Source organism: Ruditapes philippinarum, unplaced genomic scaffold (assembly GCF_026571515.1).
Source record: "Ruditapes philippinarum isolate M1 unplaced genomic scaffold, ASM2657151v2 ctg202_1_1_1_1, whole genome shotgun sequence".
NCBI classification, from domain to species: domain Eukaryota; kingdom Metazoa; phylum Mollusca; class Bivalvia; order Venerida; family Veneridae; genus Ruditapes; species Ruditapes philippinarum.
The window spans coordinates 366,259-391,956 of record NW_026857221.1 but is presented as its reverse complement, the minus strand read 5'-3'; the positions used below and the strand labels follow the sequence as shown (position 1 = coordinate 391,956).

The 25,698-nt window shown below is 30.0% G+C and overlaps 1 protein-coding gene across 1 annotated transcript; it reads right to left on the bottom strand.

Annotated features, from left to right (window-relative positions):
- Window positions 1-3,866: 3,866 nt before the first annotated feature.
- On the bottom strand, window positions 3,867-24,467 carry LOC132749091 (protein CASP-like). The gene is made up of 9 exons (XM_060738769.1): window positions 24,362-24,467; window positions 15,610-15,813; window positions 15,042-15,196; window positions 13,263-13,385; window positions 7,932-8,021; window positions 7,542-7,598; window positions 6,123-6,203; window positions 5,377-5,441; window positions 3,867-3,933 (listed from the first exon to the last, which is right to left on the bottom strand). Exons 1-9 carry the CDS (start codon window positions 24,465-24,467, stop codon window positions 3,867-3,869), a joined length of 948 nt encoding a protein of 315 aa, XP_060594752.1.
- Window positions 24,468-25,698: the final 1,231 nt, after the last annotated feature.

The following is a 25,698-nucleotide window of genomic DNA, read 5'->3' as shown; positions in this document are numbered from 1 at the left end:
TTTAAGGGAAAGGTTAAAAGTGAAATAGTTTAAATGTGTTTTATAATTTTTTACCAAAAAACCCCGGTTTCAAATTTTCCCTTTTTATAAAGGTTTTTACTTTCAAAAAACCCCTAAAATTTCTTTAATGTTTAAAAAAATAGTAAAGGGTCTTTAACTTTACCTCGGGTTTTCATAAATTCAAATTTAAATTTTCGTTGGGAAGTTTGTAAATTTTAAAAACGGGAAAGGGGAAATTTGGGTTTTAAAAATTAAAATTCTTATTTTAGAGCATGGTAGGTGATCATTTTTTGAGGCTCATATCTCTTTCATGAAATTTGACTGAATTAAGGTCCTTTTTAAACTTAGAAAATTCTACATTATACTTGCTCTTGTTTTACTACCAAGCACTGAGAATAGTGGAGCAGGCTTTCCTACTCGGCTTTTGTAATTAAATAAACTAGAATAGAAAGTTAAAAATTTGAAGATGAATTTCATTTAATAAACCAAATACCAGAGACATTGGTTTATCAATAAAGATGGTTTAAAAAAAAAACTGAAAGTGGTTAGATTTCAACATGAAAAAGGCCACTTTATCACATACCCTTGGCCCTTTGGCGACTCAATAAAAATGGAGTGCATATATTTTGACATAACATTTGCATTATACAAACATAGTGTAAAGATGCGCTAAATATTACCATTATACTATAGGCACGTCAATGAAATATGACTTCAAATCACTTGCCGCTCACCGCTGTGGGTTCGAATCCCGACAGTGACTTTGGATTTTTCATGTGAGGAAGCTATCCAGCTAGCTTACAGAACGTCCGTGGTTCTACTCAGGTGCCTGTTTGTGCCTGAAATAATGCACGGAAGGGCACCCGAGGTCTTCCTCCACCAGTAAAGCTGGAACGTCGCGATATGACCTATACTGTGTCGCTGTGACGTAAAACCCAAAACAAACAAACAAACTCTCCCAGTATTGGCTAGGTGTGTCATTGATAACATGGAATATGAGAAAGTCATTCAGGTAACTTACAGAGGAACCAGTCTCAGAGAGGGTCACATGTCCTTCCACCAGTAAAGGTAAAAGTTGATCAAACAATAGTGAAAATGTAACATTAGACCTGTCCGTGTACAGCACACTCCACTTATCTCAGTGCTGGATAGTTAAATAAGAGCCCGGTTTGAACGAGGTGATGCTCCCCGAATAGGTTTTGGACACAGGAAAGTACACCTCTTGTAGTTTCAGAGTTATGTCCCTGGATAAAGTTCAAAGTGCAATAATTCCAAAATTAGGCAAGGAAGAGTATCACTTCTTGTGTACTGCACATTTATTGATTGAGATCTATCTACCTACAAAGTTTTATGTTGATATCTCTTATAGTTTTAGAGTTATGTCCCGAACAAGATTTTTCTAAAAGGGGAGATAATTAAGAAATGGGGCTAGACAGAGTTACGGTTCTTTTGCACTGCACTTCTACCCAATGAGATCTACCTACCTACAAAGTTTCATCCTGATATCACTTATAATCTTAGAGTTATATTCCGGACAAAATTCAAAGTGTAAAAAAAAGAAAAGAGCAATAACTCCAAAATTAGGCAAGGCAGAATTATGGTTCTTGTGCACTGTACATCTACTGATTGAGATCTATCTACCTACAAAGTTTCATGTTGATATCTCTTACAGTTTTAGAGTTACATCCCGGACAAGAATTTTCTAAAAAGGGAGATAATTTAAAAAATGGGGCCATAACAGAGTTATGGTTCTTTTGCACTGCACTTCTACCCAATGAGATCTGTTTCATGTTGATATCTCTTAAAATTTTAGAGTTATGTTTGGACAAAGTTAAAGGTGCAAACATGAACAAAGGACAATAAATTAGACAAGGCAGAGTTATAATATTTGTGCACTGCACATCTACCCATTGAGATCTATCTACCTACAAAGTTTCATGTTGATATCTCTTATAGTTTTAGAGTAATACCCTAGACAAGATTTTTCTAAAAGGGGAGATAATTCAAAAACAGGGCATAATATAGTTATGGTTCTTTGACACTGCACTCTGGCACAATGCCCTCTACCACTGTGTGAAGTTTAAACAAAATATCCCTAAGGGTTTTCAAGTTACGCTCCGGACAAGTCAATGAACGGACAGAAGGACAGACAAGGCGACAACTATATGCTCTCCATTCGGGGAGCATAATAAAAGCAATATAGAAAATGGGGCATAATTCTACAAATGTGCTATAAATTATTGAGCAAGAGACCTTAAAGAAAAGGTTAACCAATGCCAAAGCTAATACAGACTATAAGAATCTTACACTGGCTGCTGGTACAGACTGGAATATCTAGCTTGAGGTAACTGTTTACGGTGGTAACGAGGCTCTGCCAGTTACCCCTTACATGGGAGTTGTAAGACAGGTTTTTCTAGCACCGGTGTAAACAGAAAATTCATAATCCTGTCTTATATGCAAGAAAAGAGGATAATGCCAATACTTTTGAAAAATTGACTTAATAAACTAATGTGAATATTACTAGGAAACTATTTTCACGGTATAAAACGAAAGCACTGTACCCCGTCTTGCAAACCTATACAATTTATTGTTTACCATGTCTTGCACTTCTTATTTCCCATCACTGTACCAAAGTTTCTTTTCTGACTTGTATCTTTCTTGCAATAACAGGTACATGTAGTAAGTAGAATTTTTTGGTTTATACAGAATTTATTTTAGTTCGATTGTGTAGGAAGCTATAAGCTTATAGACACACTTTCGAATCCGTTCCTGGAACCAACCAGTACTGAGCAATGAGTGTAAAGTTTCTTGCTCAAGGAAACAATGACTTGCCCCTAATGGGGTTTGAACCCAAACAGCTAGTGATCATTAGATTACTAGTCTGACGCGTTAACCACTCAGCCATGCCGCCACTTTTAGAAGACTTGTTAATTCACTATGATTTTTGCAAACATGTGAAGTATGCAAAAAATTAACTTCAAATATAGAAATAATAAAACAAAATAATTATGTATTTAAAACCTTTATTATTTCCCACAGTATGATTTCACTTTTACACTGACATGCCTTGTGATAACTTAAAAATTTTGTTAAAACCAAAGTAAAGAATGAAATATAAGACTGAAAGTTTCAATTAATCTGTTAATCTTCGATACTCCACTGTGTTACTTCTGCATTAAAATTGGCATGTTAATAGTCGTACACACATAAATTTTATAAATAGGATTTATATTTTATAATATCGTCAGACTATATGGAATAATGATCTAACAAGTGATTTTTTAACCAATGGACCTTTCCAGTTTATAACAGTGAAAAATTTAGCTCCCATTTTTTTTCTCTATACATTATTGGATCAACTGCTCACTAAACCATATGTTCTTTTGTATAAAGCATGTCAACCAGTGACTGTGTAATATGCCAAGGGAAGCAACTCTACATGATTGTAATTAACCAATTCATAAAATTGTAAACACTGGAAAGGTCCATTGAAATATATAAAGCAGGTATATAGAAGCTACATAACAATCGTTAAAATTTTACTTTATCTGTAATGATACTATACCCATATAAACAAACACCAGACATATTCCAGCTCGAATACCACATTTATTAAAACAACACAAACTATTTCAAACATGATTTTAGAGTAATGTTTAGGCCTGCTCAAAATGCAAAAGTAAAAAAAAAAGAAAATTAGCTCTCATTCAGTTAATACAACTAAAAATCATTCTAAATGTCCAAATGAAATCCTCAAATATTTACAGCATTTTAGGTATAATAATGTTCATTTAATGATAATTGGTCAAATTTGAGTTGTCTTTCTTGATGAGAAATGAAGTATTAATTGTCTCCCTTGGTCCATTTTATGGATGTTCATGTCCATGTAGCCAGTCTTTTTCTCCATGTGCCTTCAACATGTGCTCAGCAAATCTGAAATCATAAACATATAAATTTAAAAGTGCATAAAAATGTTGAGTCAAGTATAAATACATATAGAGATGTTGAAGATAGATACTTTATTTCCTTCAAATTGTACATGAAGAGCTGAACATATATACAAACATATAACTACAAAAATTAACAAAACAGTTTAACAGCTAGATACAATAATAACATGTACTGTAAACATAAAGCAATATCAATTTACAGAAAACAGCAATTCAGAAATCAATATTTACCATATTTCAGAAGCATACTCATATTTAAGGTAAATAGATAAATATGTAAGCTATAATAACAGACACATAAATAATTATTGATTGATTGAATAAAGGATAGAAATGTATCACAATGTCAGCTCTGTATTACAGCTTTAAAGAATTTGTCAGGATGCTTGTAATTGAATGTCAGTCAATGACACATAGATTAATATATGTTGTAAAACTTGTAAACAGAAACATCAAAATTGACATTCCAATTACACCAGTATGAGGCCAAGCTGCACACACTTTACTTTTTAATGTTTTGATACAATTTCAAATTGACTTCAAACCATTTTCCCCTCTCGAACCCCAACAAGGACCTTGGATTCATTCATTTGAGCTAGCTATCCAGCTAGCTTATGGAATGTCAGTGGTTCTACTCAGGAGGGAAATCCGAGGTCTACCTGAAAAGTCTCCATTTGACCTTTAAAGTGTTGATATGACGTTACTTTAAAAATCAACCTAAAATCCTTTTCATTGATATCTTTTACATAACAATTTAATGATCAAAATTAAAGTATGACAAATACATTTAGCAGGGTAAAGGCTAAGCATAATGTTAATGTGTAAAAATTAAAACTTTAATCTTTGATTTATCCCTCCTCATCAAATCTACAAGTTCCTACTGAAGACAACCAAAATATTGGCTCCATGCAAAATGGACTACCTCATGGCAGTTTGTCTAAAGGATAAATTAAATCTGGGTAGTAAGACCAGTGATATGATGTGAAGTCTACTTATAAATAAAATTTTGGTACCTTACTTGCTTTTCTGGAAACTGCACAAAACAGATATTTATTACACTTACTCGTTAGTGACAAAATATAAGTAAAGAGATTTGTATACCGGTAATTTATATCAATGGGTAAGGGATAGAATTTACAGGGCCTGTTTACTGGTGGTTCCTATTGTGTGTGTTGTTTGTTTTTTGTTGTTTTTTTTTAATTAAATATAACACCTTGTGTCATATTATGCCTAATACTATAAGAGGGGACTGTTTTTAATAAAATCCCTATTCTCATTCATATTCTCTCATTGGCTATTTAATTAAAGAGAAAGTTTAGAGTGTAATTAACAGTGATTAATAGTAACTGATCAGAAAGATTGTCACTTTTACTTTAGGGTTTAGAGCATCATAAGTTGAAAAGTTATAATAACATAAATATCTTACTCTTGGTGACATTCCAGAGATGTGTCACGCTTCACTGACTCCATATGAGCTAACTTGTATAGCACCTGTAATATAATAAATTTTCTATCAAAGCACTGAACTGACTGTCCAAGATAGAAATTTCTCAAAGCACAAGTAATGGTATTAACATATTTGTCACAAATTGCAAAAGGGGCTAGGGTTTTGATGCCAAACGCTCAACTGCTACGCAAATGCTGCACAATAAAAAGTAATTCAAATCTAAAATCATCATTGCTGTGTATCTTTTAACTATTTTTCAAACTGACATCCGAATTGCAAAATATATCATTTAGTACAAAACACAATAATAAACTTTATGTACACATGTAGAGATGCATTGTTACATGTGCACAGTTCAGTTCTTAAAAGTATATATGACTTTTCATCCAGTCAGAATTCCAGAAATTTACTTGCTTCATTTTATAACCAGTCAACAATCTTTATATCTAATAATATATTGAATTAAAAGACTTAACTATATAGTATAGGGTGCACAAAAGTTGACAGCTCAAAACACACTACCAGCAAATCAAACTAAAATGAGCCGCGTCATGACAATACCAACAAAATGGGTTTGCGACCAGCATGGATCCAGACCAGCCTGCGCATCCGCGCAGTCTGATCAGGATCCATGCTGTTCGCTATCAGTTTCTCTACTTGTTATAGGGTTGGTAAGCGATGTTGGTTTTGTCGTGACACGGCTCAAATATCTTCAACATACTTACCACAAAGACTAGAGAATGTAGTAGCACTGTGTAGAAGAACGCAAATGTACGAGCTGTCTTGTTTCCCATGATAAACTTGCCCTGAAATATAAAATATATATTTATTTATCTGTGAAATATTTGTTATTCATCTAATATTAAAGGCAAACTAACTAGTTAATAGTAAGATAATAAATGAGGTAATGCCGCAGAAATATTAATTTTTACTTCTTTTGGAAGGCCAAACATGAAGTTCAAGTTTAAATAATGGCTTTAGAATAAGTTATAGATTCTTGATACTTGAAGAATGCAGTAATTTGTCATAGAAGTAGAAAAAAGTAAACAAAGTAGTATTTTGACTTCCATACAAAATACTAAATCACTTTAACTGAACTAATTGCCAAAAGGCAACAAAACAAATAGATGTTTCTGGTTCTAGGTCAAGTAATTTTTTAGAAACTACACAAAAAATAACAATAAAAACTTCTGAGAAATAAATAAAAGCATTTCTTAGGCATAATGGGCCTTTAATTGTTCATCTGTCAACATAAATATGCCAGCATAGTATTCCACCTCTTTGAGTGATAATTAATTGCACAGTTTGAAATTAATTAAATATTTTAACATTGCATCAGTTTATTTCAATACTAACTGGACTGCGCATTGATTCCAATTTTTACTAACCATTTGTCACAGAATTTATTATGAACAGGAATGTAAACAGCCATATGTCTACTCACTTTGATTATTTTATCATAAAAATAACTTATCCAATTCAATATTATTCAGCATATTCTTATTGATTTTCTTTCTTTTTTATCAAGAATGAAATTAGATATGATATGAATTTTTCTACATATTATGATACATGGTTTATCATTTAATAGATTTTTTAATTAATCACTCAGGATGTCATTTGGCTTTTCTGATTATATATACGTGTAAGTGTATTTGTAGATCTGAATGATGCATTATTCTACAATCTAACACCATCCACACTACCCCCTTATCAAACAGATAGGGTAGTCAAGTGCATATTTTACATTATATGCAGGACATAAATATGGAATGATTGTACATTATATGACATCAGATATGACATCAACTAACCAAATGACATCAGGAAAATTACTTTTTACGCCATTAATGTAGTTCAAAATATTTTTATCAATTCTCCTTTTTAATTAATAGCATATTGGAATGGAAATAGATATAAATTTTTCTTGCATTGTAGTATAAATGCATGGTTTATCATTCAAATGCTTCGTAATTTATCATGAAGACATTGGCCTTTGTGAATATATTCCTGTGCATTTGAACTCAAACCATAAATGCACTCAAAATTTATATCTATTTCATGAACAACATATTCAAAGTTTGTTTTGATACTATTGTAAGAGTGAATTTTAAGTGTACAGTTAAATAATAAATTTAACATACCATACTGAGAGTTATTTTATCATACGGTTTGAGATTCATATAGCGCTTAATCTTCTCCTGAAACATCAAAATCAAAACAGAAATGTATCTAAGATCTTAGTTTGGATCAAATGATTAAACCATTTATTAAACCATTTAATCTATGAATACATTAAATTGCCATTATATGTTTAGCTCTTAACTTTTCAACAGAATTTACAATTTATAAGAAGTGTATTAAAATTACATCATAATTATATAATAACATTTTAAGATTTAAAAGTCAAGACTAAAAAAAAATTGTTTCAATTTCACCGAAGATTGACTGCACATGAATTACGACAAAATCATCCATTTCAATCATTTTAAATTCATGACACAATTTAAATATAAAGGGAGGTAATAACAAACCTTCCTGTTAAATGATGAGAATGGGTCGAGACGTTCCTCGTACTGGGTAGAATACTTGGTCAGTGTTCCATCGTCATGGTGACTGCCAGACTGAAATATAAAGGTATCAATCTTAGTCTACATGTATACAATTTGTAATTGATATGATGGTACAACATTAACTAATACCCCTAATATTGGTGTGCATAAGTTAATATATGATGGTTCAATTACTATAACATTAGTTTAGTTTTGTGTATACAAATTCATTTTAGTTCAATTGTGTTGGAAGCTATGATAAAGCTTATCAAAACACTCTCAAATCCGTTCCTGGAACCAACCAGTACTAGTAAGCAATGTATGCAGTTTCTTGCCCAAGGAAACATTACGGCTTATAAATATAACATTGGTCCACGTAACTGGCTTTTCTGGATAACTATACAGTAATTACCTAGTTTTTATTTGTTTGGGTCGTCAGACCAAACAAATAATGGTAGCGAAATTTCAGAGTCTAATGTTCTTAATTGCAAATGCCGAAAGTAGTCCACTTTTTTGAAGCGGTTACTTCCCTTTTGTATGTACACTAAAGCCGAAAAATTCAGGGGAGATCACTGCGTAAAGATGGTCAAAGACAGGCGCATCAATTTTCAAGCAAAGTAATTCCCGAATGGTCGAAGATTTCTAATATTGTTTTCTGGTATTTTCTGATCGAAAATAACTAAATACAAAGCGGACATTCAATCTCTGACACAGAAGTTTATGACAAACCTAACAACAAGTAGTTCTCAAAACAGCTTAAAACTAGCGATTTAAAAGAAAGAAATATTTTATTTTGTTACAAGTATCCAACAAATTACAACGCATTTAAAGTTAAACAATAGCGTTGGCTTATAGAATTGTCAATAAATGCACAATCACAAATTACGCGGATGAATATGATTTTATCAATGAAAATACTATTTTTAGCCATGTAGATTACCGAATACTACACAAACCGAGTAGTGGAATATATAGATTCTACATGTCGGACTGTTTGGGCGAGAGGATTTTCGCTAAAATATTTACTGCAATTTTAAACAACAGGTTTACCCTGAACAAAATACCTCGAAATTAATAAGGATTACAAACCTGAATGCAATGGAAGTTCTAAATTTAGAATGACTTGATATTATTCAGACATTCTGTGTATAACTTCTCCGTGGTACAGTGGTAACGCGCTCGCTTTGTGAGTGAGAGGTCTCGAGTTCGAATCCCAGTCGAGGAAATTTTTTTTTTGTTAAATTCTTTTTTTAATTATTTTTGTTAAGGAAGTTAGTAGCCATGATTTACAAGGATAAAGTGTGGCTGTCGTAAAAAAAGTACATAAATGATTTTTTGATGCAACTCTAGTTATGCAGAATTCCGTATGTGCCTTACAAAATGAATTATAATACATAAAAATAAACTTATACAGGAAAATGCATACATATATACAGTACGATTTAGATTGCAAAGATCAGAAAATACCAAAGAACTTGAAGCCCTTTGATTCTTTATAAATATACATGCTTATAGTAAGCTTCATGATTATTTACATCTGTGTTAAACAACAGTTAAAAGTCGTTACAAGCCCTAATTTAGAATAATATGGTTTTCTTCAGGCCGTTCACATATAAATTTAACCGTGGCTGAAGGGTTTTCAGGCTCGCTTAGGAAGCGAGAGGTCTGGAGTTCAAATCCCAGTAAAGGTAAATCATTTTTTTAAATTGTTAAAGTCAAATAAACATTGGATTGAATATCAGTGTTGCAATTAGTCTTATAGCCAATTTACTACAATTAAAACGCTGGAAAGCATTGGTGGCACTAAACATATAATCTCACAACCTGCACCTTTCTTACATTCTGAGACCCAAACAAATTCAGCGCCTTCTGTGCTTTGATTTTGTATGTGACCTGCTACTGAAGTAATTTCTGGATCAGCAGTGAGAGACAAATGACCAATAGGATTCAATGACAGAGATCAACTGTCACAAAGAATTTTTGTCTTTTCTTGTCTGAGAATCACACAAGTGACCGATGAATTACAGTACTGATGCTCTCCCTTTTATGCTAAGGGGGACTTTTGGTGCAGCTTACAGATGATTTTAAAGTTTTGGTGTACTCAAAAGCTTACAGATAACTTTAAAGTTTTGGTGCATTCAAGAGCTTACAAATGATTTTAAAGTCTTGGTGCATTTCCAAAGCCAGCAGACACTTTTGAAGTTTTGTGTATTTAAAAGGCTTACAGATGATTTTTAAAATTTTGGTATATTCAAAGGCTTACAGATGATTTTAAAGTTTTTGTGTACTCAGAAGCTTACAGATGATTTTAAAGTTTTGGTGTACCCAAAAGCTTACAGATGATTTTAAAGTTTTGGTGTATCCAAAAGCTTACAGATGATTTTAAAGTGTTGATGTATTCAAAAGCTTACAGATGATTTTAAAGTTTTAGTTTATTCAAAAGCTTACAGATGATTTTAAAGTTTTGGTGTATTCAAAAGCTTAAATTGTAGATAGCATTGATATGCAAGAAAGATGTAAACTTACATGTGCTGGTAATGTATTAGATTACAGTACAGTTTTTTAAAGACAATTAGTGAATTCAAAATGATACAGATGTTTCCTGAAAATACATACACTTCTGATTAATGCTAACTTGAGTGAATTTTTATTTCCCTTTTTCCATCTTTTTGTCTTTCATTTCATTCTTTTAAAACTATTACAAATGTTTATTATATACTTATAAATGAAATATTGATAAAATAAAATGCGTATTTTCATTTTCTGTATTTTCACTGTAAAAATTTATTTTTCACTGCAGTGAAACATATTTTCCGTATTTTCACTGGTCTCTTGCCGGACTACTTTCTTTTAAATTCTGCCAGTACACAAAATTTAAGGGAAAGTCTTTCCAATTTTATTGCAAAAAAGAGAAAAAAGTATATAATAAACAGAAAATTCAAGTTTTTTCTATAAATACATGATTTATTTTCATCTTGTGGCATGAAAATTACCATATTTCACTCGTGGCTACTGCCACTCATGAAATATTTATTTTCATACCACTCGATGAAAATAAATCATGTATTTATAGAAAAAACTTGAATATCCTCTATTTATGGTACATGTAACAGTGTGTAGCTAACAGTGACACATGTCTTCAAAACATTTTTTTTTTCTAATAGAATAATATACTTATGTAATTACATTTTAAGTTTACTAAAATTTATATAATATGACTTAAAAGATAAAATGATCAGTGTAAGCTGGAACGTCGATGTCACTGGCGGAACTTTTTTGTCATAACCTTTAACTTAATGACAAAATGGAAAAATGAAAATATTTGAGAGATAGGCTGTCAGTCTTACATCCTGAACTGTCTTCACAAGAAATTATTTTCTGCATTTTTATGCTAGTTAATTATGCACATTTTAATGCATAAACCCTTCAAAATGCTACAGTGATTTTATGACTGTTTTGCAAAATTTTGATTGATTTATAATAAAATTATATCTTTCGTGATTTATATACGCGTGATTTACATTTTAATGTAATTATTCTCAAAACATGAAATTAGAAATAAAAATCACGTTTATGTAACTTTACTTTGCATCAGATTTTTTTTTTGAAGATGATTTTTTATATCATTATTAACATTTTCGCAAAATTTTGACTTTAATCCCTAAAACTTAAAATATTTCTTAAAATGATTGATGTAAAGAAAATTAATGTAATACTATTTCATTCTGTCAATAACTTGCTTTAATGCAATTAAGTGAAATATAATTATACATATTAAAATGTTATTCCAATTTTTACTGTCTAGCTGTTGGTTATAAATCTAACAAAAGCCACTAAAATGGTGGACATTTGATGTATTTTAATGTAAATACTAGTACATTTGTATTTGGAAAAATTTCAAATTTAAGTTTATGTTTTTTTTATTTACTTTGAGTACAACACTAACAGAATTTCCACATAAAATCTTTACCTTATTCATAATGTAATTTATATACATGTCCAACAAACTTTGACTGTTCAGTTTTAAAGGGCTTATTGTAAAAGATTTATGAAGGTTTGTTACTTTAAATTAAAAAGTCTTACATTTGAAATAGACACAAATCTCAAACTTGATAAGCACACAAGGTTCAAGGTCAAGGTCATTTTGAAGGTCAGAAGTCACACAAATTGACAGCATAGCATGCCTAAATAATACTAGCATAGCATGCCTAAATAATACTTTACGAAAAGAAAGGTTAAAAAACAAGGTTTATTTTTTGATGCCTTATTTTATATCAACATCATATTTATTTAAGGAAACTTAATTTGCCGCGTTATAAATAGACATAGATAATTTAAGAAACAGCCATTAAACAAAACTTTCTTCAAGAAGAACTTTATACTTAAATTTAATTAGATTTCTCCTGTTTATAGCATAACTGTTTACAATTAAAATCACATAATGGTGACATAAATTAACTAAAATAAACAAACTAGCCTAAAAACAACATAATGTTGCCAGCAAAACTTTAACAATATAGATATTAAACTTTATAAAAGGACATAATTTCTGTCAAAATACACTAGAAACACAGCTGTTACAACTTTGCATGACTTCAAAACTGATGAAAATTAATGTGGTTTTCTGTGCTGAAAATTTGACATAATTTGACATAATATTGTATTATAAATGTTTCCTTTCAATATGACAGACAGACTGAGCATAAACAAAGGTCTTGTTATATGAAATATAAATTAATATGATAGGTAAGTAAATCTAAAATATAGTGAATGAATCGATATCTCCATACAGATCAAACTAAACATGAACACCATAGATATCTAGTAATTTACATACATGTACATACAAGTACTGGCCATACTTTCGTAAATTCAAATATTTTAAATCTAACATAATCTTTAGCAAACTTAATTACATCTCAACTAAACCAAACTAACAGAATCTCAAGTAAACATAGTTCAGTGAAAAAAAGTTCAGTGAAAAGCAATATTTTATTTCTAAAAAACAGAAAGGCACATTATGCCTCAGAAAAGAATCCTTTTTCATCTTTTAAAAAGGGCAAAGATGATATAATTATTTTTAAGTATGTTAGATTCTTAGAGTTTAAAAATTGTAACACTGAATGCCAGATTATTTGTCATATAAGTAACTAAGTGTAAACAAAGTAGTATTTTGACTTCCATGAAATTTTAAATTCTAAATCACTATTACTATACTAATTCAAAGAAAGCAACAGAAGCAAAATATTATTCAGGTTATTATCCTACTATAAAGTGTTTTATCTTTCTAGACATGGATATATTTTTATTTACCTTGGTAGAGTAACCTGCGGACTGTAAGTAACGAACTTTCTCGTACAGTTTAACGTTGTCCGAGCGAAGCTTGTCAATCTCATTCTGTAACATCGTAATCTGTTGTTGTTGTCCGATCGTTTGCTGAAATAATTATTTATTAAAATAAACTTACTTCCTGTCAACTGACATATACAGTGTTGATATGACTCAAAATCTAACCAAACTTTTCTGTACAACCTGGGACTTCTACACCTTTCAAAAATGTTTTACCATTCTTTTTGCATGAAAATCAAATTTCACTTGTTTTAAGAAATATTGTTTAATATTTTTAACTGAAAGATTGTGATTTATAAATCTTATTTTTGTTATAATGTGTGTTGTAATTTTTTTTTATAAACAAGTTGGCAAAATAGGATATTTAATACAGACAAAAATTAAAGATGGTCCTTCATGTGGTAAAAGATGGGGATTTAGGAGACTTAAGCAAGTTCCCATAAGACAACAGGCGATAAATTGTAAATAAAGATTAATTATAAGATAAATTGTACAAATGACATTCAAGCTGCACGTTTCCAGATGAGCCAAAATATTTCAAGAAAATCAAAGTACAAAGATTTTTAAAAAACAATTAAAAAGTTACATGTTATTTGGGATTAATTACTGGTTTTGCAGTGGGCTATATTTGCATATTTTGATTTCACAAGTACTGGATAGTTCTATAGAGCATCCTCAGGAGAAGTACAACAAGAGCTGTCCGTAAGACAGCGCGCTCGACTTTTTTATTGCTTGCCAATAAAAAAAGTTTTTGCAGTAAAAGGCAATACAAGAATCTCTGTATTTTTAAAGTGAACTAGTTGTTTGATACCCTTGAATATTACAACAATGTTTATATGACATAATTTATGGTAAAGTGAACAAGTGGATAGGAATGAATTTTTTTAGATTTTTTAAGTTTTTTAGTGCTTGCCTATAATACAAAACATTGACAGTTAAGGGCCATAATTCAAATAAAATCTTTGACAGAATTACCTTCTCCTGGACATGTTTGGGAATCATGATTGTAAACAAGTATTCCAACTTTCAAATTAATATCTCAAACAGTTCAGTCAAAAAGTGGACTGGTACTAAAAACTTAACCAAGATTCTAAGTCGATAAAAGGCCTTAATTTTTAAAACAAATCCTTGACAGAGTTTACCTTCTCTTGCGTACAGATGGGGGTAATGATGTGAAATAGCATTAAAAGTTTCAAAGCAATATCTCAAAGGGTTAAGGCAATAAGTGGATTTTACCCATATTCAATGTATTTTCTAAGTCAAAAAGGGGCATAATTCTGTCAAAAACCTTGACAGAGTTATGTCCTCTTGTCTGTTGATGAAGGTCGTGATGGTAAACAAGTATGGTCAGTTTAAAAGCAATACCTCCAATGGTTTTGAAATAAAGTGAGGTGGTACAAAAAACTTAACCAAGCTCAATACACTTTCTAAGTCAAAAAAGGGCCATAATTCTGTCAAAAACCTTGACAGAGTTATGTACTCTTGTCTGTAGATGGAGGTTATGATGGTGAACAAGTATGGTAAGTTTCAAAGCCATACTTGTAATACTTCTGAAATAAAGTGGGGTGGTACGAAAAACTTAACCAAGGTGTGACGCCAACGCCGACGCCGACGCCGACGCCGACGCCGGGGCGAGTAGGATAGCTCCCCTTTTCATAGAAAAGTCGAGCTAAAAACGCAGAAAGCTTTCTTGTGTATCAAGAATAAAACAAACTGGCACACTCTAACTCACAACTCTCTAACAAGCCTATCAAGATAAAGTTGTATCAAGAATGTAAGTATATTTACTGCTTCAAGTTCCTGGGCTCGCACCCTGTACCTCTCTCTCTGACTCTGTACTATGGGCAGCAAGGAGTCGGCGGCGGATTTGGAGCCGTCAGGTGACTGTGGTGGTGCTGCTGTAATATATCAAACATCCATTATGTGGTGTATACATGATCTCTTTTATGAAATGTATTACTTCTACGATTTTCACGAAATAAGAGCTGCCACTTTGACTTATGCTTAGAACTAAATGCAATTTATCTAAATGAAATAATAATGAGAACAGAACTGGTGCTAATAGTCTGTCACATCAGTATCTAAACATTGAAACTTTTTAGGATTGTAATTAAGAAAATATATTGACAGCTGCAGATTATTCAAACATATCAGACATAAAAAAGATAAAACTGTGAAAACAACATAATAAGTATTCATAATAATTATGATATAATAAATAAACTTTCAATATTTTAAACTGAATCCCAAGTATGTTTACAGTTGTAATTGTCTTTAAGTACTGTAGTATTTCAAAGTCAAGGCCACATACCTGATGTAGTGACTTCTTTCACAGCGGAAGCAACCATCTCGGCCCCAGGGGTTATAGACTCGACTCCCTCCCCCTCACCACGGAACATTGACGACAGTGCATTGACGTTACGGAGGTCCTCTTCTAGCTGACTAATCAAAAGTTTTTGCTCTTGAACAGTGGTTCCCAGCTCAACATATTCTGTCTGTAGCTGCTGGTACTTGGCTGTAAACATAAACAAATAATTTTTCAAAAAATATGGCCCTCAAATCTGATTTGCTTTTTTAAATAGTTTGCATATTTCACTTCTCTTATGTGTCACATATCTTTTTTATCTGAAACTTATTAATTAATATTCTATTTTACATGAGCATGGATTATATTTCAAGGTGAAATGTAAGGAATTTGAAATTTAAATCTTAAACACTAGTTTCATAAATTAAATAGACCAAAGGTGACAGTAATATATTCATGCTTTTAATGCAATTATATTCCATACTTTTGAAACTAAAGAAAAAATTTCTTTATTCATACTATGAGTTTAATCACTATGTAAGTTGCATTTTTTTGTATGTGTTTGAACAAGCACACATTTAACTTTAGGTAGTAAGTGAAATCTCATTCATTTATATGGATTATTAATTTTAAACATTGACAGTGTTATACTGAAAGTTTTACAAAAAAAAGCCAAGAAAGTGGACATTGCTAGCATTGACCTGATGACATTGACCTTTCAGCATCAACCTTTAGCATTGATCTGATTGCAATGACCTTTTAGCATTGACATTTTACAGCTGATAGTTCTCAAAACAGGGTTACAATCATTTATAATTAAAGTCTAGGCATTAGTTTTAAACAGAAAATACATGTATTTTTGAATAACTTCATACAATATTACACAATTATTAATTAGTGAGCCATTCAATATGATGTGATATTCACCAATTTATGTCATATTGACCAAGGTGATATGTCATATTGACCAAGATGGTAGCCAAGGTCAATATGACATATCACAGGTGATTATCACATCATATTAAATGGATCATTAGTCAATAACTGTTTTATTATATCATCTGCTAAAGATAAAAAAGTAAAGGTCTTTTCATTCAAACACAAGAAAAAGATGCATGTTACAGGATGATGTCAGATGTTAAATGGCTACAAACAAAAGTAATAAATGTACTTATCATTGAGGTGTAACTTTTAACTTAATAATTTTTATACTAGTAGTATTATTTTAAAATAGTTAGATTTGAATCAAGAAATATGCCGTAAAGAACAAAATGAAAAAATTAATTTGTATGCACTTGGGCAGTTAATGGTCTACGCTGTATGGTCATTGAATACCAGTCTTATTCTATTTTTAAATTGGAAAAATTCAGCCATAAAATATGACACTTCAGACTGTGAAATACCGGTACTTACAGATTGTGAATATGATTCATGTAGTTGCGTGGACAACTTTATTTGCTGTATGGTCATTGAATATGAGCCTGATTCTATTTTTAGATTGAGAAAATCCAAATCAGTCAGTAAATATGACACTGCACCCAGTGAGTATGATTTTTTATAATTTGTTCTTTTGATTACTGTTTGGACCAATGAGATTGCAGCTATTTTTAGATCTTATAATAAATTGTAATGAATTTTCTTCTGAAATGAAATCTTGACTTTGTAAATTCAAAACTGCTGAATGTAATATTTTATGGGAAAAAAATGTAATTTGATAAAAATAAATTTCTGTCAATATATTTTCTTAATTTCATTTTTTTTAAAGTAACAGCAATAACAACAGGTGTGTGAAAGGGATACAGCCTGGTCAGTATGTAACATAAATGTGCGAACTCTATAAATGATCAGACTTTATATTATTGGCTAAGAACTTAATTTTAGTATTTTGATACTCAGAAATCAAAGAATGGACTGTTCTAAATTAAAAGAACTGCCTATAACTTCACAATAAAAATTCACCAGGGCTTAAAGATATACAGTTTAACAACTCTCTTAGAATTAAGAAAAGAACACATTTTGAACACGCATTCATTCTGATTCAAATTTTTACAAACGTTTTTTATTTTCTTTTTGACCATTATTATCATAATTTTCTTACATAATTATGAGACACAACATTATTTATATGCATGAATTAAAAATAAGTTGTTATTTAACCTGTAATTAATTTCCTGAATTTATTACCTCACAAACTGTCCCCATGACAACCATACTTATAAATTTACATGAAAATTGAATTTGAAATTTTCTATAAAATGAAAGCTTTATACACAAAATAAGAACAAGAATAACTTAAAGTTTTTTTTTGTTTTTTTTTAAATATCTATATTAATTTACAAAACAATAGATTTGAAATTATTAGGAAAACGATATCAGCTAATATAAAAAAATACTACCCGAGTTGAAAATAAAGATTTTATTTTACAGTTAATATTCATAATGAAAATTATTAATACTTCTTTAAATGCACGGAATTTATCACTCAAAATTCATGTAAAATTTTACATTTTTATTGTTTGGAATCGATGTATTAAATATGTATTCGCTTAAAAAAAATTGTTTACAAGTCACAAATGTAATAAAATATTTTATATATTGTATCATATTAGATCAGGTTTAAAAACATAATTGGTTTCAGTAACTTTTGATTTATGCAATTTTTTTGTGATACTAATTTTCATGAAAATGTTCCGTCTTGAGAGAGTTAATTTATTTGTTTCAACAAAATGACGCAAATGAAGATAAGTTGACATAAAACTTCATTTCATCTAGTTTTGAAAGTAGTTATTGACACATATACAATAACTGTATTGTTTTTGGTAATTAAAAACATAACTTTTAAATTATAATTAATTATACAACTTATCAAAACTGCATATTCTGGTGAACACTGGCTTCCATTTTTGTGGTCAAATATTTTGAAATAATTAAAATTATGGTCACCACAGTTAAAATAAATTTACATGTTACAGTGAATTAAACTGATTGTACATTTGATTTGTTTGTATGACGTTTTTTGTTGCTGTCTTTTCTCATTTTGGGGGACAATTTAATAATTGTTGCTTTACATTTTTGGAATTTTACATAAAATCTATTTTATTTAATTTTTCAGAAGAATCTTAATTTTTAAAAATAATATTATATTGATTTTTTAGATTTAAAGCTAATCAGTGTGAAAAGTTTGGTTGTTTTATTGAATCTTACTAAGATCATTATCAGATTAGTTGATTCAGTTTTTATAACAATAGTTCAAGAAGTATGTATATATTTCATTACACTTAAACCATAACCTGCTGAATTTCTTAAAATGAAATTTTCCATCTTCTATTTTTGGAACGATCCATTTTCAGATTTTGGGATATTTAAGATGTAAATTTAATTTAATCAGTCAACAGTATTGAGCCTGATCTGAGTCTGCACGGACATACAGGCTGGCCTGGCTCTATACTTGTACAACAGAGGCTAAACATGTCACCTTAATGCAGAAATAATAAAATAATACTAATAATAAAGAGTTTATTTAAAGTGGCAACACAGTTGGGGGCATGCCCTGTCTTCCCTGTGAGCCTCTATGCAGTAACAGGTTAACTCCTATAAAATAATATAAAGAGATAACCCATTACTGCATCAAGGTGACGATCATCTTCAGTTCTAGCAAAACAAATGAGTATAGAGATTATTTAAATAAAATATTCCACAATTGTTTCTCTGTTGCGAATTAAATTATAGCTAATATATCTAAATTAACATGTATTTATTAAAATAATAATACAATAATATAAGTGTTGTTTTGGCAAAGGACAGAAGTGTGAGTTAATTACTTTTATGTCAATATTTTCTTTTTTTTAAAATTCCAATCCAAAAGAATTGTTTACGTTCAAGTATTGTTAAATCTCATATAAAACAAAACAATACCAAGAAACGATCGGTTCTGTTTAGAATTTACAAGTTGGTACAGAAATTAAAAACTATAATCCAAATTAATACCAGAAAACAAATTTCATTTATGTATTCAATAAGCATACCTTTAGATTAATTAATTAGCGTACCTTTAGTTTAATTATATTTTATGATGAATTTTTAAATGAAACAAATTTTCTATTATTAATAATTTGCTCTAAAGATCAATAACTCTGCTTCGGAAAATTGAGCCAAGTTTTTTCTGAACAGTCAAAGGAAGAGTTCTTGATTTGGTATAGAACAGGAAATTATATTAATCTGCTCCTATTAAATATACTTAAATAATTATTATGTTTTTTAAATTATATTTTTATCTCTTTTTTATGCACATTCCATGTAATGATTGTTAACAATGTTTAAGCAATGATCGCAGTTAAAAAAAAATTGTTGACAAATTTTTTACAGAAAAATTTTTTTGTAACAAACATGATGTTCGCTTTTTGAAAGTTTTAAATTTTTAAATTTTACCGTGTGGTAAAGCTCAAATGCATGATTAAATCTTTCATAAAGAAAATGCCCCATAAAATAAAGTCAAGATTAACTTACAATGTTTAAAACTTCATGATTTGAATAATTTTCATTTCTCACAATCACCATAGCAATTGATAAAAAATTTTTTTGTTACAAAAATTCTGAAATAGTTTATACAATCACTGTGGAATGTAAATCAGCCATTGAACAATAAAAATGGGGAAGTCATCGTGATTTTTGTGTTTTTTACTCGGAAAACTACAAAATATTTGTGATGTATCAGGTACAAGACAATGAAATAAACCAAACTGAAATAAAAGGCATATAATCAATTTGTATCCATCAATTATCAGATGTGACCAGAATTAACAAATTACACCCCCACATTTGTACTACCAGACCAGTTAAATCATTTAAAATAAATCATCTATGTCTACATTCAAGTTTCACGAAATATTCTTCAAATTTTAATATTATATTTTGTAGAAACATTTTATAATGAATTCAAGGGAACTCCACTTAGGTTTTTTTGACATAACGGGACTGAGATTTATGTACCATTTGATGTAGGTCTTGACCAATAAATTGTATTCAGTTGTTCAATCACTAACCTTATTTTAAATGTTAAAAAATGAGCATTTAAATGCCTTAAGCTTAAATCAGGATAAGAATTGCACAAATTTTCAATTTAATTATTAGTTAATTTGTTAATTATTTTTTGTATATCTTCCTGTTTTAAGTGCCCATTAGTTGATCTATGTACAAATGTATTAGTTTTAAATTATATATTTTGGCTTCAGGACCTCATTGGAATTCCTTTATCATTTTATGAACTATTGTTATTTTCTAAAGGTTTGAAAAAGATAGGGAGAGCATCCAAATGAAACACTATTGTTTATCAGATAAGAATATTTTTTAATAATAAATATTTAACCATGTTTTAAGGGTAAAACATATTCTATATAAAATAAATCTTTTGGTATATCAACACCAAAGTGATTGTTGTATGTACATGACTGTATATATAGATATGGTTAGTCTGTCTACACACAATTATATGTCTGAAAAAAAAAATCACTTTATTTGTAATTTCCTATTGATATCACATAAGAAAACATTCAAGGTTATTTTCTGTTATCATTTTTTTTCTCAATATTATTATCTTCATTTTCTCAATGTGTAAAGATAATAAAAGTAAGATGAAAGCGGAAAAGAAAATTAATATTAATTAAATTACAAACAATTTTGAAAATTTATTGCATGATTTTAAAGAGAAAGTCTAAGACACTTACCAGTGAAAATGGCATTTAGACAATTATAATAATTATATTGTAAATTATATACCATTCTGGTGGCATGTATATAGGTGTGTTGTGACGGCAGGTGGCCCTCCCAGGATTATAATTATGTTAATATAATATAGTATGTTGACATATAACTTATTATATGTTATTTATCATTGATTTATCCTTACAGTATATGTAATACTAGCTTACATAAACAATGAATTTTTATGTCTGACAAAAAAAAACAACAACAACAAAACACACAATGAAATATGAGATTTTTTTTTTCCCATGCAAAATAAATATGATATATGTTGAAAAATAGTACCATAGCATAATCCTGGTTAATTGTTTCTTTTATTTTCAAATTTATATAATGTATCAAAATGATGCTAGTTTTAGTTATGATGTTCAATTTATAATAATTTTCACTCCAAGAACAATTCAAATATACGGAAAATAAAAAAATATATATATATTATGTTTATGGCTTCAAAACACCAGTAAATATAATGTTGTTTGTTTAGTTAGGCTGTTTTTTTTTCCTTTACACAAAATAAGCAATATCATTTTTTATATCAAAATATATTTGACGCTTGGAAAAAGACAAGAAGTTAAAGACTGTTTACAGGCAATGGTAAAATGTTTCGGCCAATTTGACTAAATTTTAAGACAAATATCAATTGATATAATTAAATGGCATGTAAAATAGAACTTTGTCGTATCTTGTTTCTATGACAACAATACAAACCATTTTTAAAAAAAAAGTTGTTCTTTTGATTAAATGATATAAATCACTATTTAAAACAAAAGTAAAAGGAGGTATATAGGCTGTAAATGAATATCAATTTTTATTCACAAAACTGAAACTGAGTTGTTTTTGTATGCAGAAAATAATATTCATGCAAATAATAATGTTGAGACAAATTTAAATTATAACTGAAATTTCCTATCATTTATAATGCAAGCTTCATGACCAACATAGAGATGATTTGAGCCGCGTCACGACAAAACCAACATAGTGGGTTTGCGACCAGCATGGATCCAGACCAGCCTGCGCATCCGTGCAGTCTGATCAGGATCCATGCTTTTCGCTTACCATCTCTATTACAAGTGAAGAAACTGACAGTGAACAGCATGGATTCTGATCAGACTGCGCAGGCTGGTCTGGATCCATGCTGGTCGCAAACGCATTACGTTGGTTTTGTCATGGCGAGGCTCATTTGAATAAGACTGACTAGAGGTTATGACCTCTAGGCCTGATGTCTGGCCAGATTCTATATACATCTATTTGTATTATATTATATGTTTCTCATTCATATAAATAATGTTAAATTTAGATTCTTGTATTTTGGAAACTCTATAAAACAGATATCTGTGTAGTATTAAATCCTTTTTTTTATATGAATTGTAAATGGGTAGACACTGTGGCAATAATATAAATTTATATGTGCTCAATCATGGTCTTTGAAAAAGAATAGAAATTTGCTCCATTTATCATGAAATAATATGTCAATTTAGCATTATAACAATCCTTTTTCTTAAATAATTACATTTATTTTCAAAACATATCTTTTGGTGGGTATTTTCAGTTTTGTTTTGTTCTTAAATATAAAAAAATTGATGGATTTATCTTTAACTTAGTACCACATTAATTTCATATAACTTTTAATAACTTTTTTTATTTGCTACAAAAAGTTCAATGTTTATTGCCGAACTTTTTTAAAATGCTTGTTCAGCAGACGCTCAGTTTCACTTACCTATAAATATTTGACACTTTGCCAAACGCCTTTCAGAAATTATAAAAAATGAACGAATAAATCAAACTGTCTTACCCTATCCATTAAATTCCTGCATTGCTAAATATGGAAATCCCTGGATTGACAAGCAAAGCTCAAAATCTATGGGTCGGACAATATTTCACGAACGACTTTGACCCAAAATTGTCACTTTCTATCAACCATTTGGTAAACAGCCATTTGTTCATTAAAGTATAAATGTTCGTTAACGTACAATGAAAATTAATTAAAGCTATCCTAGCTTGACAGTGTAAGAAGTATATTTGACGTTTTAATTGCGACAAGTGACATAATTTTATCAATTAAGTGAATGTGGCAATTTAACGACTTTAAACATTTGGTGGTATGTTTTAATTTTGTAACTTATGTCTGCATATGCAATGACGATGTACCGTTTCTAATGGCAGACAGGAAAAAAAACATGCAGGGCCATAAAAATCACAATGTGTTTTTTGGTAAATGGAAAATAGAATGCATATGCCAAGAAGGCTTCAGAATTTCTTAATTGTTTGTTTTGACAAATATAAGACAATGTTTGGGTGGTGAACGCTGGGACATTTAATAACAGGGCATGCAGTGTAAAATAGTACAACAACATCTGTGAGCCTCAGTTTGAGAAACCTTACTACCCAATGTTCCAACTATAGAAAACTAGAACACATCTAGTTATATTGTTGTCAAATAAAATATATCTTTCCCAAAAATTTAATTTCCAAAAGGAAGGGGGGTTTAAATTGTCACCCAAAAATAATAAAAATATTGTATGAAGATTAAAAATACAAATGTTTTAAACAAGAATATATCATTAACTTCAGAAACCATATGATTATTATTCCGCCCCTGTATTAAATATAGTAAAAAAAGTTGGTTTTAATCATCTAATATAAAAACTATTCTTTGTATTTAAAAAATTTAATTCAAATTTGGGCTTCTTTTATTAAATTTAGAAAATAGTCTTTCCTGTTTAAATTTAAAATATAGCCCAAAAAGTATCCCCTGTATTAAATATAGAAACAAAATATCCTTGTTTAAAATATAGTAAAACAATTGCTCCTGTATTAAATAGAGAAAAACATTGTCTTATCTAAATTTAAGTAACAACAATCTGCTCCTGTATCTAAATATAGTAACAACAATATGCTACTTATCTAAATATAGTAACAACAATCTGCTCCTGTGGTGATGTCTAAAATGTGCCGGATATGGGTTTATATACCTCTCTAAGAATAAAGGCTATTTTACCAGATAATGGTGAATTTCTCTCTAAGAATGAAGGCTCTTGTACCAGGTATTGGTTTATATCTCTTTCAGTGAAGGCTATTGTACCAGAAATTGGAATGAAGGCCATTGTACCAGATATTGGAATGAAGGCTATTGTACCAGAAATTTGTATATAATTAAGAGTGAAGGCTTTGTTTTTTTGTTTGCTGATTGGGTTTCACGTCACACTGACACAGTATAGGTCATATGGTGACATTCCAGCTTTACTGATGGAGGAAGACGTCAGGTGCACTCCCTTGCATTATTTCAGGCATGAACGGGAACCCGAGTAGAACCACCAAGCTGGATAGCTTCCTCACATGAAAGAATCCAAAGTCCCTGTTCGGATTCAAACCCACAGCAGTGAGGGGCAAGTGGTTTGAAGTCAACAACCTTAACCGCTCGGCCACAGATGCCCCTAAGAGAGAAGGCTATTGTACAAGAAATTGATTTGTACCAAATATTGGTTTATATCTCCAAGAGAGATGGCTATTGTATTTGTACCATAAATTGGTTTATATCTCTAATAGGGAAGGCTATTGTATTTGTACAATATATTGGTTTATATCTCTAAGAGAGAAGGCTTTTGTATTTGTACAATATATTGGTTTATATCTCTAAGAGAGAAGGCTATTGTATTTGTACAATATATTGGTTTATATCTCGAATAGGGAAGGCTATTGTATTTGTACAATATATTGGTTTATATCTCTAAGAGGGAAGGCTTTTGTATTTGTACAATATATTGGTTTATATCTCGAATAGGGAAGGCTATTGTATTTGTACAATATATTGGTTTATATCTCTAAGAGAGAAGGCTATTGTATTTGTACAAAAAAAGATAAGGCTATAATTGTATTTGTACAATATATTGGTTTATATCTCTAAGAGAGAAGGCTATTGTATTTGTACAAAAAAAGATAAGGCTATAATTGTATTTGTACAATATATTGGTTTATATCTCTAAGAGAGAAGGCTATTGTATTTGTACCATATATTGGTTTATATCTCTAAGAGAGAAGGCTAGTGTACCAATCTGAGTTTAAAACATAATTAATTACAGCTGAAGTGCAAATGATGGAAAATTAAATCTTTTTTTTTCAAGTACTCCAATGTTTCTAGAAATTGGCAAAAACAGAAAATTCTTAAGAAATCTATGACTGTCATAAGAGTTTACCAATTCAACTTGTATAAATTACACAAAACAGTTACAGCGGAAATTGTGAATTTATAGCAAAATGTTACATTGCACTAAATTGGGAGATTTTCTATTATAAAACAAAATAATTAGCATAAATTATTTTTTATATAGAGTTGAT

What these genes read in the sequence shown, in the direction of transcription:
- LOC132749091 (XM_060738769.1), bottom strand. Translation starts at nt 24,467, where the DNA reads ATGGCCTTCATTCCAATTTCTGGTACAATAGCCTTCACTGAAAGAGAT. An exon ending in ATAAAATAACTCTCAGTATG is followed by an intron (nt 6,204 to 7,541) that starts GTATGTTAAATT and finishes TTTATATTTCAG; the next exon opens with GGCAAGTTTATCATGGGAAA. An exon ending in TACATTCTCTAGTCTTTGTG is followed by an intron (nt 5,442 to 6,122) that starts GTAAGTATGTTG and finishes ATTATATTACAG; the next exon opens with GTGCTATACAAGTTAGCTCA.